The sequence below is a fragment of the Camelus bactrianus genome, chromosome 31 (assembly GCF_048773025.1).
Source record: "Camelus bactrianus isolate YW-2024 breed Bactrian camel chromosome 31, ASM4877302v1, whole genome shotgun sequence".
Classification (NCBI taxonomy): domain Eukaryota; kingdom Metazoa; phylum Chordata; class Mammalia; order Artiodactyla; family Camelidae; genus Camelus; species Camelus bactrianus.
The window spans coordinates 21242522-21259619 of NC_133569.1; the positions used below are offsets into that span (position 1 = coordinate 21242522).

Below are 17098 nucleotides of genomic sequence, written 5' to 3' on the forward strand. Positions count from 1 at the left end.
GGGAAACTGAGGCGTCTTAGGGGAGAACCTGTAGCAATCTGGAGGCCTAACTGAGGTCCACAGGCCCCCCTGTTTGGAGCCCTTCTCAGTGCAGCAGCCTGCCACTGCCTCAGACCCAGATGCCACTGAATTCCCCTCCCCCAGATCCCCAGTGTCCCCTCACCAGCTGGGCTCCTTGTTTGCAGATCTGAGTCACCTCTGCATCTATTATTAAGGACTTATTAAAATGATCCTCTGCTGGAGTGGAAAAGCTCCAGAAAAATTAGAGTCACCTCCCTAACACTGCCTGACTCAGGGCCAAATGAACGTGTCATTCAAAGCTTGGGGCACAGCCTCCTTGCACTAGGAAGGAAAACTGAAGGGCAAACACCACTTCCTGAGGGCCTACTATGTGTCAGGCATCTGACCAGATGTTTTCACACACATCCAGTCCTTTAGGTCTTCACAATGGCTCTGTGCTGTGTTATTCCTATTTACCAGATGAAGAAACAGGCACAAAAAAGTTAAAAGGCTTGCCCGTATCTTACAGCTAGTAGGTCATGATTTGATCCAGAAGCTGGAATCTTCCCATTTGACTGCCCTGTCTCCCCTTGTGTATGCCAGGGACCACCTGGGACAGTGAGACATGGGCAAGGTGGGTCTCAGACGCAGTGGCCCTCGCAAGGGTCTTAGTCTCTACAGCACTTCTGGCTGATCATGGCTGTGCCTAGTTCCCAAGTAACACCAGAGGGGGCTGTGGAGTCACAAATGCCAAGGAGGCTTATTTTAAAGGAGTGGTGGGGAATATCAGGAGTCCAGGATTCCAAGGATGGGGAGTGACCTACAGGGTCTTTCCTTCCACCTCTGGTCAAGGCCACCCAACCCCATCACCAGCCGAGGGGTTTTCAGGGTCTTCCAGAGGCACAGGCTTCAATTCTCCTTTTGTAAACCTTTCTGAATTTCTTAGGAGAGATTGCCTCCCAGGGGATAAGGAGCAAGTTGCCGCAGGGGTAATGGTGGGGCTGCATGTAGGTCTCCTCCAGAGAGGCTGCTCCTCTTTCCTCCCTCCAGATGGCTGCTCTCTGGCACTCAGCCCTGGGCTGCTCGAGGTGTCCATCAGGGCATCTGCCAAAGTATCCCCCAGGGTCCTTTCTGGCCTGTGTCCCTCTAATCTGACCAGATGGAAGGAGAGAGGTCTATGTATACATACACACCATAAACACACACACACACACGCACACACGCACACGTCGCCTCTCTGGCTTGGATACAGAAAACAGCCTTGGTGGCCACAGAGGACTTCAAGGTAAGGGACCACCTTGGACCGCAGCTGCTACTGTCCAGCAGAGGGGCCCGAGTTAGCCCTGCTCCAGTGAGATAGGGAGGGAAGACGAAGTGGTGGCCACCAAGGGGCACTTCCGGGTACAGGTGGGGTGTTCTGCTGTGCAGGCACAGACACACCCAACACACACATGTGGCCACACACACACACACACACACACAGAGTCTCCTCTGTCCAGATGTTCACCCATTCTCCCCTGCCCGTTCCTTTCCTTCTGGGCCAGCATCTTTCTTTTAATCCTGGATGGAAGAGACAGCTCCCTCCCCACAAGGAGGTGGGAGGGGAGGTGCCAGCTCTGAGGACCCTCACAGTTTCATCTGGCTTTGTATTTTTTCTCCATGTTAGGAAAAGCGGTGGCCAGGGTCCCAAGGAAAGGGATGAGGAGGGACTGTTCCCCGAAATGGAGGGGGGGCCTTCAGGAAGCTGAGCTGAGGTGATTGGCCATAAAACAGCTTGGCCACAGCATCTGGAGGAGATTGGAACCAGATGTTCCTGGGATGGGGGAGGGGAGGGAGTGAGGCTGGGAGGGGGCTGGAGCACAAGAAGCAGGCTGGTAAGGAGGAGGCTGCTTTGGGGACCTCATGACTCTTTAGGGAAACATCTGGCTGCCCTCTCCCTATCTCCCCCACCTCCCAAGTCAGGCACTACTATTTTTTTGCAAACTAGGGCAGCAAATCTTTTCACAGATTCTAGCATCAGCGTTGTATGTAGGGACAATCAAGAACAGGGTGTGACTTGGGAGGTGCCCAGAAAGGCTACCAGCGAGCCAGAAATATGTCCCCTGCGTCCTGGCAAGCCACACCCTGCTGTGGGTTAAGCATTGCCCTCTCTGGCAGGCAGAGTGCTGCACTAAACTCCTAACACACGGTTGGAAACTGGTGTGCCCAGAAGTTTCCTTCTAGCACAGCAAGGGCATATAGTCCAGGAACTGGAAAATTGTTCGGCAGAGGACCGGAAAGGAAGACCCATTTACGGAAAGCCTATTTGCCAGCAGATGATGTGACAGGCTCCCTCCAAAATGTATCTCTTCCTTTCTTGAAACCTTGTGCTTTCACCCCATGTATCTAGGTGAAGAAACCGAAGCTCAGAGCAGTTAAGTGACTCACCCAGGAGCACACAGCTACCAAGTGGGACAGCTTATGTTCAAAGCTGGCTATGTTTGCATTCAAGCTTATAACCTTCTCATAATTGAGAAGCCTGTGCGATTAGGAAGAAGGGGAGGCAAACGGAGAAGGGGGGAAAAAGATGCGACGGAACAGTATAGGGCATTCAACTTTCCTTCTATAATTGAGCCAACAGTTGGTCCTGGAAGCACCCAGGTGCCTCAGGAGCCTGGCCCCACCCTCTGGCTCTTGGAGACTAGACCCTGGCAGGAAGAGTTTCTGGGGAACGGTGACAGACTGGGGAGCAGAGCCCCAGGGAGGGGACAGCTGGCCAACATCAGAGGGTGAAGCAAAGGCACAGCCAGGTCTCCTGACCGCCAGGCCAGGGCTAGTGTCCTGTCCTCCAAGGGCTAGAGAGGTGTGCCCAGAGGGAGGAGCCTGGAGCTCCGGGGTATGTGGTTATCCCAACTGGTTCCCAGGTTGGGACCGCAGTCTGGGGCAGGTCCATCCTAGCTCTTCTGCTGCCGGCCATGCACTCAGGACCCAGGGGATCTCAGGGACTTGGAGACAGTTGGAGCAGCAAGGGTGCCTTCCTCTAACATGGAATCCCCTCAGCCGGTGGGCAGCTGCGCTGGAGTTCATCTAAACTAGAAGCCTGAAGCAACTGGAGGTGAGGGAGGGCTGGGTCCAGAGAACACATTCATTGATTAAGTTCTGGAATGTGTATCAGTGGCCTGCAGCCAGCTCCTGAGCACCCTTCACCACCCAGAGACAGCCTCTGCGCATGGGCCCAGGGAAGACTGGGAGGGCCCACCAGCACAGCCCCTGTGTTGTTAGAGGGCCCGAGTCCATAGTGGTGATGGAGTCTTGGGATGGGCGCCCGGGGCAGCTGCATGGGTCGGGTCGGTCCCGAGTTGCCTCCAGCGGTGCTTTTGCTCTCCACAAAGACCCTGTCCTGGGTGGAGGCCCGGGTGCTCTCTCGGGCTGGAGCTCCGCAGTCTGGACAGGGCTATGATCCTGGCTCCCTTCGCGCATGTGGTTTGTGAACTGGGAGTGTGGTCCTCTGAGCATCAGAGGAATCTGGCGGGCTGGTGAGGAGAGCTGTGACCACTGACTACAAATTTTGTTGTGGAGCTGATGCCAAGCTGGCTGGCAAAGTGTCTGGGTAAAATGCCCAGGCAGCTCCAACGGTTTGGGGGCCTCTCCATTCTGCTCGTGGCCCTTCCGGCCTTTCTGTGCATGTGGGTCAGAGGAGGTAGAGACAGGGAGGGGTGGCTGTGACATCACAGCCTGTGATCTCACTGGCTCTTCTGCCATCACCCACTCCCTCACCTGCGGTCAGGACAGGAAGAGAGGGCTGCAGCCTGACCGGGGGAGCTGGCCCTGCATGCACATTAGATACCAGCCATGCGTTTGGTTTCCACTGCTGCTTTCTGCTTAAAGGACCAAAATGGGGTACACCATGCCATACTGCACCCTGGGGGTGGGTCCCCCCACATAGTTCAGACATCATCTAGCAAAAGGGAGGAGCTTGGGGCCAGTAAAAGACCTCCAGTCCCACTGTAGGGTCTCAGGGAGCCCCGGGGCTTGCAGTATGCCGCCTGGCTCATTCTGGAATCTGGGAGTGGTCAGCCCAGGCAGAGAATCTGGGTCCTCTCTGGCTTTCTTTCCCTGTGAGGTCCACATAAAGAAAGGGGAGAGAGAGGCTGCTTTGAAGGGAAGGAGCAGGGATGTGGTTTCTCTCCTCTTGGCCTCCGGAAGACAGGTCTATGCCTCACTGCTGGCTGCGGAGGGAGGAGAAATGTCAGGAAGGAGGGGGCCAGACAAGACACAGCCATGGGTCACCTTGGGAGAGAGGCCCAGAGCTGGAATGTTTGCTCAGTGGCTGCCGAGCGTCTGGCTCTTGTCTCCCTGGGGAGAGAAGGACCCGTGAGGCCAGCATCCGGGGTCTGCCCTTCTGGAAGGCAGGTACTGGGGGCCAGCTGGTGGATTCATTCCAGCTGAGGCTGGTGTTCTGTGGGCTCCCAGAGCCTGACACCCAGACCTAGAGACAGAAGACCCAGATGGACACTGGATGGACAGACACACACCGTCCCCTTTTACATACCTCCTCCTACCCCACCAAACAGAATGTCCCACCCCTTTGTTGTGTGTGTGGGGGGGCTAGGAGCAGTGTGTGTACGTGCTGCGCCTGCAGGCTGAAGTGTGCAAGGCGCCTGTATTTGTGTGTGCCGGAGTGTGAAATCACACCCTCAGGGGCTCTGGAACTGAAGGAAGGAAGGGCAGCCAGGGAGGCCAGGTGCCCTGGCTGTGAGCCGGCCCCAGACAGTGCAAGCCTGCACATCTGGAATGCGATGCCTCCCCACCCCGGGCCCCCACGTCCCAGAGAGAGCATCTGGCACAGGATACTGGCTGTAACACTTTCGGTTTATTTGCTGGGGTGCCCTGGTGTGGCCGACCAGCCACTGGGCCTGAGAGAAGCCCTGTCTTGTTGCCCCACCCCCTCCCCTGCATCTTCCCACTGTGGCTCCTGTGGGACATGTGCAGAAACTCACACCCCAGGGAACAGGGGGAAGTGGGGGATTAAAATAAAACCAAATCGAGGTTGGAGAAGGGGTGGGAAATGTACATTACAATGAAGCTATGCCACCGGCTGTACACAATATAGTGTGTAGAGATGGGCAGGGAAGGGGGCGGGTCCTGCTGACAGACCCTCACCCACCGGGCCAGGCCCCCAGAGAGGAATGGCCACTTCAAGTGTCTCAGGGAAAGCTCTGGCTCCCTGGCCCTGGCCCCTCACTCCGGTGGGGGCGAGGGAGGAAGGGACCGTGGAGAAGTGGCTTATGTAGGAGTCCAGTCCCCTGCCTCTTGAGGACAGCCTCACCCAGACCATCAGCCCACAGGTCCTGGCACTGGGGACGAGGACGGGGTGTCCGCCTTCTGCCCGCCCCCTGCTGTCCGGCTCAGGTGACCAGGGGCAGCAGGCCTGCCAGCCCCACCCGTGTGGGGGCTGTGGTCACTTCCTGCTGTGCAGAGTGTCCTGGAACTTGGTGCTTGTGTACCGCAGGTGGAAGCCTTTTTTGGTGATGGTGTCATCCGAGTGGAATTTCACCAGGACAGAATCTCCCGCCGAATACACCTCCTCGGGAGGCTGACAGAGGAAAGGGGTGGGCGTGAGGCTGAGGACGAGGGGCTGGGACTGCTGTCTTCCCTCCCCACGTTCCTCTGCTGCAAGGAAGGCGGGCGGCTCCCGACTTCCACCAGATTCCCCCAGCACCTTGAAGCAGGAAGAGGACTGTTTGCTAGCAGGAGTTTAAGGGGGCGCCTGGAGGAGGGGAGATAGCAGTGGGTAGAAGAGCTTGTCTTAAGTCAGAGTCACACTTCCATTCCACACCCAGCGCAACTACTAACTAGTTAGCTGTGAAGTCTTAGGCAAGGCACTGCCCCTCTCTGTGCCTGACTTCCCTCAACAGCAAACAGAAAAAAATGCCATCTGCTCCCCAAGCCTAGAAGGGCTAGTGAGGGGAAACGAAAAAGAGGATGGCTGTGAAAGGCTTTGCAAAGGGAACGATTTCTCCAAGTGGCTGCCGTCTTGCTGTCCTGGCCAACTCTTGGAGAAGACAGGACAGCTGGGTCCCCCAGACCGGGACTCGGCTATTCCCCTCCTGCCCTCTGCTGATGCCGGCCAAGGTCAGCTCTCGGTGATGCCCCTTGCTAGGCTCCTGCAAGCCCCTCCTTACCTCTGTGTGCAGGCCCTCAGAGTGAGAGCCGCCCGCAGAGCATCAGCACACAGAGGCCCTGGCCCTTGAGGCATGGAAAGGATCATTTCCGAGAACCTTGGGGACATTTCCAGCCACCATGCCAGGAAGCCCTGACGGAACTGGGTTCCTTCCCCAGGTCCCCTCCCGCTGGCTCCAGGCTGGTGGAAGTCTCTGGAAGAAGCCACCTGGGGACGCCTGATTTGGTGTGTGACTCATTCGAGTGTGTCGGATCAAGGGAGTTACAAAGGGCAAAGTGGGGAGGGCATGCTAGCTTGGTGGCCAGGGGATTCGGAGCAGCTACGTGTTCCGCTTCCCCATCTCTCCCCCCTGTCCCAGCCCTGCCCAGACCTTGCCAGTTGACAAAGGCTGGAACTCTGCTCCTAAGGGGAGATTCCACCAGCCAACACTGGGTCCAGCAGCTGCTGCAGCTCTTGGAAAGTTTAACCCTTCCTGCTGCCCCTGAGCATGGCCATGAGAAAGGCAGGGGATCAAGGAAGTGATGGGAAGGAGTACATGTCTGAGTGTGCGTATGAATGCAAGTACATGTGCAAAAGTCTGTGTGTGTGTGTGTGTGTGTGTGTGTGTGTGTGTGTGTGTGTGTGGAATGGGGAGGGGAGGATGGCATTGTCTGAAAGTGGAAAGGATTAAAAAAAAACAAAAGAAAAAAACAAAACAAGCCACAAGCTCTGCCCAGGAGGAAAATAAATCCATCTCTGTGGTTTTCCTGTGGCCTTAGTTAAAATCCCATTAAGCAGACTTTTGCCCACTGCCTCTGAAAGTGCCATTTTATGGACCAAGCAGTGATGCTCCGTGTCTGCTTGGACAGCAGCACCAATATGCTTTGGGACCAGCTGGCCTTTAGCCAAGAAGAGAAGCCGGCAGTGGAAGAGATGAGGGTATTGTTACGGCTCTGCCAGGATGACTGTCTAGCTCAGCCCTGGTGCCTGGATCTTGCCCCAACCTCTGCCCTCATTCCGGGCCCTGGGAGCTGCCTTTGGAACGGAGCAAGGGAAAGAGGCGGCAGAGGGAACGCCATCCTCCTCCCTAGATGCAAACTACCTTAGAGACAGAATCATACTGGTGCTGAGCAGGCTTGGGTCAGGGCAGGGCCTGTGCCCGAGGCTGCAGGAACGTCTGCGTTAGCTGGGTCTCTGGCTCCTGCAAAGCGCCAGGCAGGCAGGTGCTGCCACCCACGCCAGAGCCCCACGCCCTCAGAGGCTCAGCTGCGTCACCTCGGCGCTGGGTCTGCACTGGGGCGGGGCGGGGCGGGGCAGGGGCGGGGGCGGGGCCTCACCCCCGAGCCGCAGTAGCGCCCCAGCCTGGGGGCGGCGCTGTCGTAGCCGTCGAACAGCTCCATGTAGTCGTAGCCGCAGTCGGTCTCCTCCTCCACCTCGAAGGTCTGGAACACCAGCTCGACGCCGTAGCCTTCCTCGGCCACGATGACCCACTCGCAGTCCACCCCTCCGGGGTAGTTGTTGTCACCAAACTGGGCGTGGGAGTAAAGGTCCTTGGTCTTCACCTCTGCCTGCACCTGGCCTCCGCACTCTGTTGGGGGCGGGGGGACACACAAGATCGGCCACCACCCCTCCCCAAGCAGGGCTGCGGCCCAGACACTGTGTCTCACGACGTGCAGTCTTCCTGGCTGGATGGAGGCCCTGGCTCAGGCCACATGGCTAGTGATAGGTGGCTTTGAACCCAGCCCAGGACTCGGCCTGGAACAAGTGCTCTGTTGCTCTCTGCCTGGAGAGATGCCCACAGAGGCCCAGGGACGCGGCAGGGTGGAAGGCCACTCTGAGCGGAGGCGCTGGGGAGAGTGCACTTGTCCAAAGAGGACATTGCTAATTCGCTTCAGCTGATGGCTGTCACAGAAGAACGTGGCCCTTGAGTCACCAGAGCTCCCATTCTTAAGAGAGAAGATGTACATCTGGACTTTAGGCGAAAACTCCTAAGTTTAAAACGCTGGCTCACGTCTTTAAAAAACACAGCGTGGGCCAAACATAGCAGGTCTGAATGCCAAATGGAGTTCCGGGCCTCCAGTTTGTGACCCTGTGCTGGGAGAGGCAAACGAGAACAGGCAGGGCAGGGCCATCCATGTCCACCTCCTCCCGATGCCCTCTGGCCTCCAGGATGCTGGGTGGGGAATGGGTGGGTGGGGCCCGGGTCAGGGACTGAGCTGAAAGGGAGGAGGGGAGGCTGTGGAACCATCAGTTCTGGGCGCTCCCGAACAGGTAGCTTAAGACCCACGAGAAGACTGCAAACCCCCCTCTGACCCTCCTGGCCTGGCGTCCCAGGCCTCGCAGGACTGGGCTCCAGGCTTCCTCCGTGGCCACATATTCCCACTTCACTGCTAGACTCACATAGGAAATGACCTGCAGTCACCTATGTGCACCCAGAGCTGTCCTGGGATCACGGCTGTGCTGGGCTCCCCCCACTCCCCACCTAGAGTGACCCATCAGCTCTCACCCACAGAGAGGCCCTTATCGTGTTTTGTCTCCTGCTGCAATTATCTCTGTCCATGTCCTGTCTCACTCCCGGGCTGTGGCTTCCCGGGTGGGCCGGGTGAAGGTCTCGTGCGTGATTCATGGCCTGTGCCCCTCTGCGTCTTCTGCACAGGGCTGGGGCTCAGGAAAAGGTCGTTGAGTCAACGACCAAATCAAAGCAGAAGAAATGTCTCAAGGACTGAGAAGTCTGTCTGCTTTGTTCACTTTGTGACCCCCACTTAGAATGCTGCCTTATACATTCCACGTGTTAACAGGTGTCTGTAGAATGAATGATGGAGTGAATTTGGGGGGCTGGAACGTGGGTGGGCTACTGCACAGTCAAGTGTCCTACCACTGGGGACTCCAGGGGACTCCCTCCCCACCCCTGGGTTCCCCACCTCCGGTTGTTACTGCCCTGTTTTCTGACCTTCCCAACTCTAATCAGAACCTCCCCTCCCTCGCCCAGGAGGCTTACTCTCTGCCCCCCTGGCCTTGCCTTCAGGACACACTGTCTCTGCACTGAGTCATGGGCTTGGCCTGCCTGTCTTCACCAGCTCTTTGTAAAACCCTCACCCCAAACCCAGGGCCTGCCTTTGAGATCAGGATTAGCAGAAGCCTCAGGACAAATGACAGCCCAAGGGTACCGGCCGCCCAGCGCCCTGGCCTCTCGGGGGGCTCACCTGTGGAGTGGGACGCCTGGAAGCCCTTCCTCTGCACGGAATTGTCCGAGTAGAAGCGCAGGAACATGCGGCTGCCTGTGGCCAGGACGGGCTCGGGCTTCTTGCTCCCGCAGAAGCGGCCCAGGACGGGGGCCTTGGCGTCACGCCCATCATACACCTCCAGGTGGTCGTAGGCACACTCAGGCTGGGACTCAATGTCCATCTCCGTGAAGGTCTGGAGGGTGTGAGGGACGAAAGCGCATTAGGAAACTGGCTGAAGGGCGGGAGGGGTGGGCAACAAACCTAGGTCTCCGGACCCCAGTTCATGGACACCAGGGAGTGATCGCTGCTGGTGGATGGGAAGGATGGAGGACCTAGGACTGGGGCGATGGCAGGTACACCCACACTGTATTTTGGGAAAGGGCCTTTGTCCAGACCAGACTTGGGGTTCTCACAGGGATGGCAGCCATATGGGCTCAGCCAGGCCACGGGCCTGCAACCGGCATCGCTCCAGGCAGTGCTCTGGGTGACATGGGGCTTTGGAGCTGACGGGAAATAGGTGATGGCCAGAAGGCATGGAGGAGCAGGGGTGCCCAGGCAGGCTGGGGAGTGGGCACCTTACCAGCTTGACCCGGTGCCCGGGGGTGCTAGAGATGGCCCAGGTACACTCCTTCTTGCTGGGGTATTTGTCAGGCCAGTTGGGGCTGGTGATGGTGCCGCTGGTGGAAGTCACCTTGTGGTCACAGCCGGCTGTGGGGGGGGGGTGAGTGAGGGGAAGGGGATCAGCAGGAACCCTATGTGCCACTGGTCCCTGTGAAGAAAGGAAGGAAGCCCTTCCCTCCTGCCCTCCTCCTCTCTCGCTTCTCTGTCCTCCTCTTAGAAATGGACTGAAGGCTGACATTACTTCTTTTCCATTCAGTCACCCAGCCTAGTGAAAAGCAGCTGCTCGGTTCCAAGCTGGACTCCACCCGGCAGCATCCATGCCAGCAGCCCCCACAGGTGCCCCGAGTGCACGGCTGGGCCTTTAAGGCCATCTGGCCACATCACCTCTGCCCTCAATGCTGGCATCCTCTAAGCTCCTGTCATGCCTCCACACTCACAGAAGACTTTGGCACCTGACTCAGTTCTCTCCACCCGACTCCTGCCACCATCCTAGGTGACGTCAACGAACACACAGACGGCCCATCCACACCCTGACCTTCTCAGCTCTGTGGGTTCTTACTGCCCTGCTCCCGAGGCTTTGCCATCACCCTCCATTTCTTGATGCTACAAACGCATCACGCTCTCAGTGGCCACCTCCCGTCCTTCCAGGGCTCTCAGGCCCTCCTGTTGCTTTAACGCTTCGCAACTTTAGAGAGACCTCCACAGCCTCAGTCCTTCTGGTGTCTCCCAATACTTCCTCCTGAGCTGACTTAACGTGCTTCTCTATCAGCTGGACCACGTGGCCGATCACCCCAACTGCCTATCAACAGCCATGCTTGGGCTGCACCATCTTGAAAAACCCTAACTGTGATCTCCAGGTTGGCTGGGCCCCATCACTTGGTAATCTTTGGATTTGTCCTTCACTGGCTCCATCTCTCCCCTCCTCAGCCGTGGCTCCAAACCTTCAGCCCTCTCCTCAACACCCAGCCCTGCTCCGAGCAGACCACCTCACCTCCTGCCTCCTTGAGAAAAGCAGGGCCCTCCAATATAAGCGACTTCAACATCCCACTCCCTACCTGCAAACTCACCTTCCCTCCTGCTGCATCTCGGAGAAGGTGCCCTCCTCTCTGGCAGGAATGGACTTTCCTTCTGTGAGCTGGAGCTCGTGCTGCCCACCATCTGGGGACCCTCCTACCACACACACAGCCCCCCTCTCTCTGTCAGATCTGCCAGCCCATGAACTTTCTGACACTCTGCCCATCCTAAAACAACGCACGCTCCCCTCCAGCTGCTGCCCATCTGGGCTCCTTTCCTTCAAGGAAACTTGCTATCACCACGTTCTCACTACTCATGGCTCCTCGATCCACTGCCACCTGCCCTCTGCCTTGGAGAAGCGTGGCCTCGCAAACTCCAGTTTAAAAGCTGATGCTCCTGATCCATGATCATCCAATCTGAGGAAAAGCCAGTGCACTGCTGGGCTGGGGAGGAGAAAAGGGTGGGTGGGGTGTGGGCCGCACATTGCTCACAGGATGAATGCATATCCGCCAGGGCCCAGAGAGGGGCAGTGCCCTTGCAGGCTGCCCAGCAGCCCGGGTGGAGGCAGGTGGGGCTCCTGGCCTCTATACTGGAGCTATGAGCTGCTTCCATTATCCATCCACAGCCCCCCATCTCCGCACTCACTGGCCCCCCATTTCTACACCGGTCTTCCACGCCTTCTGATGTCTCCTTCCATGCCCACTTCTCTCCCTAGCTGGACTGCAGTCTTCTTGGGACCAGAGGGATCCTCTCTTGAATCCCCTACAGAATTTTGCACAGTGCTACACCCTCCACGGGCGGTCAGGAAATACTGACTGATTTGTAAGTAGCCTATCACTGGAGTGTGGAACCACCGGTGCTTCTAGAATGAATCAGAGCTACAGAGAGGCCCTCCTCCCAAGAAGTGTACACCTTCCGCTGGCTAGCTTGTCGATGCCGAAGCTGAGGGTTCTTTAGCAAAATCCTCTTTTTCAGAGAGAGTGTACAAAGCTACAATGCAGTTCAGACATCAGAAGGTCTCCTCTAGCTAAAGGATGTGGGGGCTCCGTAAGTCAGGAACTCTATTTGGGGAGTGGGAGTGATGGGTTGGAAGCCCCTGAGTGTCTATTGGGTGCTTCAACTCTGTTTATTATAGTCGGCAGTTTATCTGTCAGGATCTGGGTCGTCCACCCAGTAATGGAGAGAAGACGCATTTGCCAGGCACTGTGCTAAGTGCTCAAAGCATGGGCTCTAATGTTTAGGACCATCTCATGGGTGAGGAAGCTGAAGCTCAGAGAGGTGAAGTGACTCACCCAGCGGCACACAGACACTCAGTGTCAGAGGCGAGTCTGCATCGTGCTGCTGGGATAGTAGGCTCCCAGCAAGCATGCAATTAACGCCTTGGAGCAGGCCAGCATTGCATTGTGTCCAAAGAGGTATCTGATGATGTGCGCCACGACACAGAGCTGTTTTCAGGGACCTGCAGGGCTTCCATGTCAGGGAGGCAGTGACCCTGGGTCCCAGGGGATCTGAGGTGTGATGGATAATGGTAGCATACGTGACTGCGCTTGCTATGAGCCAGACGCTGCTCGGAGCACGTCGCAGCACCCTGTACCCTTGAGGCGGGGCTGTTATCATCTATGCATCACTCACGGCAAACCCAGGCACGTAGAGAGGAAGTCAGCTGCTCAAGGGCACTCGGCTGGCTAAGTGACATGGCTGGGCCACGTGGTCTGGCTGCAGGATCTGTGCTCTTAGCCACTGTCCCATCTCAACCTCCCTGACAGAGGGAGGTGGGTACAAAAGGAGACTTGGATGTGGATTTTAAGGGGCATAATTACCAGAACAGCCTAAAAGGGGAGCCTGGGGGAAGCCATGAGCCCCTCCTCCCCTGATACACACAAGACCGGAAGTGTGTGTGGCTTGCATATTGCTGGGGGGGGTCGCAGGGCGGGGGTCCATGTACCAGGCAGGAGGCAAAACAAGGTGACCTCAGAGGTCACTCAGCTTCTGGAATCCAAATAGAGGCCAAAGGAGACGGCATCTCTGACCCCGCTCCCCGTCCCAGCGCTGCAGGCTGCACGCGTGGGCAGGGGCGGTGCTGGAAGGGCTCCGGAGCTGCTTACCTTCCTTGCAATCGTGTTTGTTGTCGTGGAGGACGAAGCCACTGCGGCACTGACACTCGTAGCTGCCGAAGGTGTTGATGCAGTCTTGCTGGCAGCTGCCGTTATCCTTGGAGCACTCGTCTTTGTCTGCAGGGGGAGCAAGCAAGGGCAGACGGGTCTGTGCAGGGCTGAGGGCGGCGTCACCCCAGGGCAAGTGGGAGGTCTGGCCGGGCGTCCTCCCCTGGGGAGGCAGGGTGGGGAGCAGAGGCCGAGGCGATGATGGGGGTCCCGGGCACAAGCAGAGCCAACTGAGGGGGGCCCAGCTGTGGGGAGAGAAATTCCAAGTGGACGGAGGAAGGGCTGGGGTCCAGAGCTGACTGGCATGGGAACCATTACCTGCTTACTGGACAGAAGGACAAGTGGAAAAACAGACACACGGACAAGCAGACTGCAAGAGAAAGGAGCAGGACGCAGGGGTCCCTCTTTTACTTCACAACAGGAAATGTCACAGACACCATCAAAATGGGAGGGGGCGGGGGGCAGGGAGGGCCCCCTGTCCACGTGAGGGGGACGGGGTGAGGAGAGCACCAGTTCTGTCCGGCCAGGGGGAGGCGGCCAGCATGGCAGAGCGGAGGTGGGGGTGGGCGGCAGCAGAGCCCCATCCCATTCTGTCCAAGGTGAGGTTCCTGAGTAACAAAGGGTCCTGAGGCCAGGCAGGCCTCACTGGGGGGTCCGGTTTCTTTTCTGCACTCGGAATTTGAGCTGCTGGGGGCGTCTCCGGGGGGGCTGCAGAGCTGGCCTTTTTTCTGAAATGAGAGAGAGAGAAGGAGAAAAGGGACCAAGGGGTGGGGGTGGAGGGCGGGGGGGGCCAGGGAGGGAGAGCAGTGAAAACCAGGCCCGGCTCTGGCTCCGAGGCGGGTCCCCGGGCAGGGCGGGAAGGCAGCGGGACACACATGCAGGATGGCCATGTCCGGCGGTGCAGCCAGGTCACGGAGGGGCAGCAGGTGGGAGGAGGCGCAGCAACAGGAAAGGACGGGGAGGAAGCCTGCAGCGGGGAGAAGGCTGGGGGTGGGAAGAGGCCGCACACTGGGGAGGGAGATGCAGTCTCTGGCAGAGGGGAGCAGTCCGTTGGAACGGGGTGGGGGAACTCATCCAGAGCTCAGCTCCCTCCTGGCGCTGCAGCTACAGAGTGTGTTACACACAGACACACTCACTACACTCACCAACACACCTACAGACACAGTGTCCCTCACCAGGTACTGTCGTCCCTACTTGGCAGCACAGAAGCCGACCCACGGTTACACACGCACACACTTGCGCAGGACACATGTCAGCCCCTCACACACAGACACCACCTGTGAGCCATCTGTGTACCCACGTACACAGACAGGCATGGCTTGCTCACTCCCCAGGTGTGTGCAGAAGCGTGCACAGGGACGGACGCACAGGCCCAGCGGCATGTGCGGGCACTCAGGGCCCCGCGCACAGGTACCAACGGAGACGCGGACGGATGCAGAGGTCGGGGGCTCAGGAGTGCTCACATGTGCAGCTGCTCCCGGTCAGGTGACTCTGCACACGCACTTTCCAGTGAACGCAGAAACAAGTGCACCGACACAGAGGGACACCTGGTCACAGGCGTGGGTACCTCACACACATACTCTCCAGTCTCTCCGTGGTCATTCTGGGGACTGTGTGCCTGGCATGGACGCAGGCATTCGGGGAAGGGGAGTGGAAAATGGACACCCAGAATTCCAGAGATGAACCCTGCTGGCCAGGCGGGGACTGTGACAACGGGGGCTCTGTTCCTGGTCTCGCACAGGAGAGGGGCCTGCGGGCTGGAGCACTGGCTCCCAGAGGGCCCTGCTTCTCTGATCCACTCTCAGGTGAGCCAGACCCCTTGGGGCCCATGGAAACCCAAGGTTAAGATGTGGAGTCCTTACATACTTCCTCGGGGCTCCTTTTTAGTTATAGGGCGTCACAGGGGACCCTGTGGAAGCTGCCTTCGCACGAGCCCTGTGAGAAAGTGGGGCTGAGGAGCACCCTGCGAGTCATCTTGGGGGGTTCACCGAGGGACTCACTGGTGACTATGCTAGCAGCTTCAGCGGTCCCCGCTCATGGACTGAACAAAGATTTCCCTGAAATGCTTTGACCCCACGCCTTCCTCATATTTGGGCTCCAAATACCAAGTACAGTGCCTGGCACAATGTAGGGGTAAAAGAAATACTTGCCCAATGAATGAGTGAGTGGGTGAGTGAGTGGCTGAGTGCAGGAGTGAGAGCAGTAACCCTGAGGAAGTGCCCGGGGCGGGGCTCTGGCCTGGTGGGGTGGGGGCAGCCTCTCCTGGGAGCCAGGGGAGCAGGTTGCAGGAGGGGCAGGAGCAGAGGGTGGACACGGCCCAGACAAGGAGATGGCACTCACCCTCCAGTGCCAAATGCCCCGGAAGGTGGCTGGGGTCACACTGAAGGTCTTCAGGCTCTCTCTTCTTCTTGCCTTAGGGTCTCCTCGCTGGGTGTCCCAAAAGTCCAAATAGCCCCCCTCCTGGGGGGCCAGAGTCAGATGCCCCGGGCCCTGAGGGCTGAGCCTTGACGCCCACAGGTGAGGGTCCTCTGCAGGTTTCTTGTGCGAAGGGGCAGTGCATGTGTGTGCATGTGCAGATGTGCACGTGTGTGTGTGCGCGTGCGTCTGTGTGGGGCTGAGGGTGGGGTGGGCACAGTGTCAGGGCAGGGCGGTGACCATGGGTGGAGAGCCCTGGGCTCTAGGCCTGACAGACATAGTCATCCCCTCCGCCCCCCAAGACTGGAGCAACAGAAGGGCAGGAAGAGACAAGAGTAAGCAGGTAATGGTTTCCCCAGGGGGCCAAGCCCACCCCTGAGGTGTTACAGCCCCTCAGCCCTCTGGTGAGCACCTCACAGGAGTTCCAGGTGGGCCCAGGGAAGAGGAGAATTCGCATTGCAAGGGGAGGGTCTCAGCCAGCAGTGGGGCAGGGGCTGTGGGGCACTGTAAGCAGAGCGGGGTGGCTGGCAGTGCCAAGCAGGGAACCAGTGCACAGGGGCAGTGCGTGGCATCCAGTGGGGCAGGCAGGGGTGCAGGGTGGCCACATGGGGGCTTGAGGATGCAGGACCCTGGGCAAAGGAGGGGAGAAGGCCGGCAGCATGGACCCGGCCGTGGGCTTCCGGCCTTCCTGCTGCCCAGGCCTGGCCCGCCGGGCATGCTGGGGATGAGGACCCCTTGGCTGCTCCCCAACAAAGCTGCCTGCTCCAGCCAGCCCACCGGCCTCCTGCTCTCCGCTCTCCCCCACACTCGATTCCTTAGAGCTCCCGCCCTGCACTGCCTGCACCTCGGGGTCCTACTGCCTCCAGAAGACCACCAGCCCCCTCGCAGCCTGGCCCCAGGGTGGAGGACTGCGGAATTACTAAAGCAGCGGCGGTGTCTCCAGGGAGCCCTGCAGGTCTAGCCTGGAGAGGCTGGGCAGGGGGCTCTCCCATTTAGGCTGCCCGAAGATGGGGCCATCAAAGGGACTTGACCCCAAGCCTGACGTGGGGCGGCTCTCAATAGATGTATGCTAGTTGCATCTGAAGCCCCTACCGTGGGCCAGGAGGAGCGGGAAGGCTGTGGGATTGAGGGAAGGGAGGCTCCTCAACTTTCCTGAAGGCCCTGGCATAACCCCATTTGGCGTGTGCTGGGTCTGATTAAAGATCCAGCTCCTGCCAGATAGTCCGCCCCACAGTCCAACGCAAACAGCCTCCTCCCCTGCAAGCGTCCCAGGTCCTGGCCTCGCTGAACCCCCTGCTCCTGGGGCCTGCCCTCTCTTGGGCCTTGGCTTGTGGCTCCTGAGACCTGGAGCGCCCTGTCCCTTCCTTTCTGCAGGCCTGTGTCCTGCCCATCCTCAGGTGGGCTCCCACACAGCCCTAAGGGCTCAGAGAGAGTGGGGTTCAGGCGGGGAGGGGCTGGCCTGGTGGTCGAGGGCTGGTGAGGGGAACCGGGGACAGACCCTGCCGCCTGGCACCAGGGGG

At 58.6% G+C, this 17098-nt stretch overlaps 1 protein-coding gene across 3 annotated transcripts in view; it reads right to left on the bottom strand.

Moving 5' to 3' along the window:
• Nucleotides 1–4832: 4832 nt before the first annotated feature.
• BMP1 (bone morphogenetic protein 1) overlaps nt 4833–17098 on the bottom strand; it is a 38637-nt gene continuing 26371 nt past the window's right edge. For 2 of the 3 annotated variants that reach the window (XM_074355746.1, XM_074355747.1), the window contains 5 exons: nt 13107–13232; nt 9947–10074; nt 9346–9559; nt 7480–7730; nt 4833–5575 (listed from right to left, as the gene is read on the bottom strand). In XM_074355746.1, the coding sequence (XP_074211847.1) occupies nt 5441–5575; nt 7480–7730; nt 9346–9559; nt 9947–10074; nt 13107–13232 (854 nt within the window). In that variant the 3' untranslated portion in view covers nt 4833–5440. Of the gene's footprint in view, nt 5576–7479; nt 7731–9345; nt 9560–9946; nt 10075–13106; nt 13233–13666; nt 13892–17098 lie in introns of those variants that run through there. The other variant, XM_074355748.1, reaches the window with a different exon arrangement.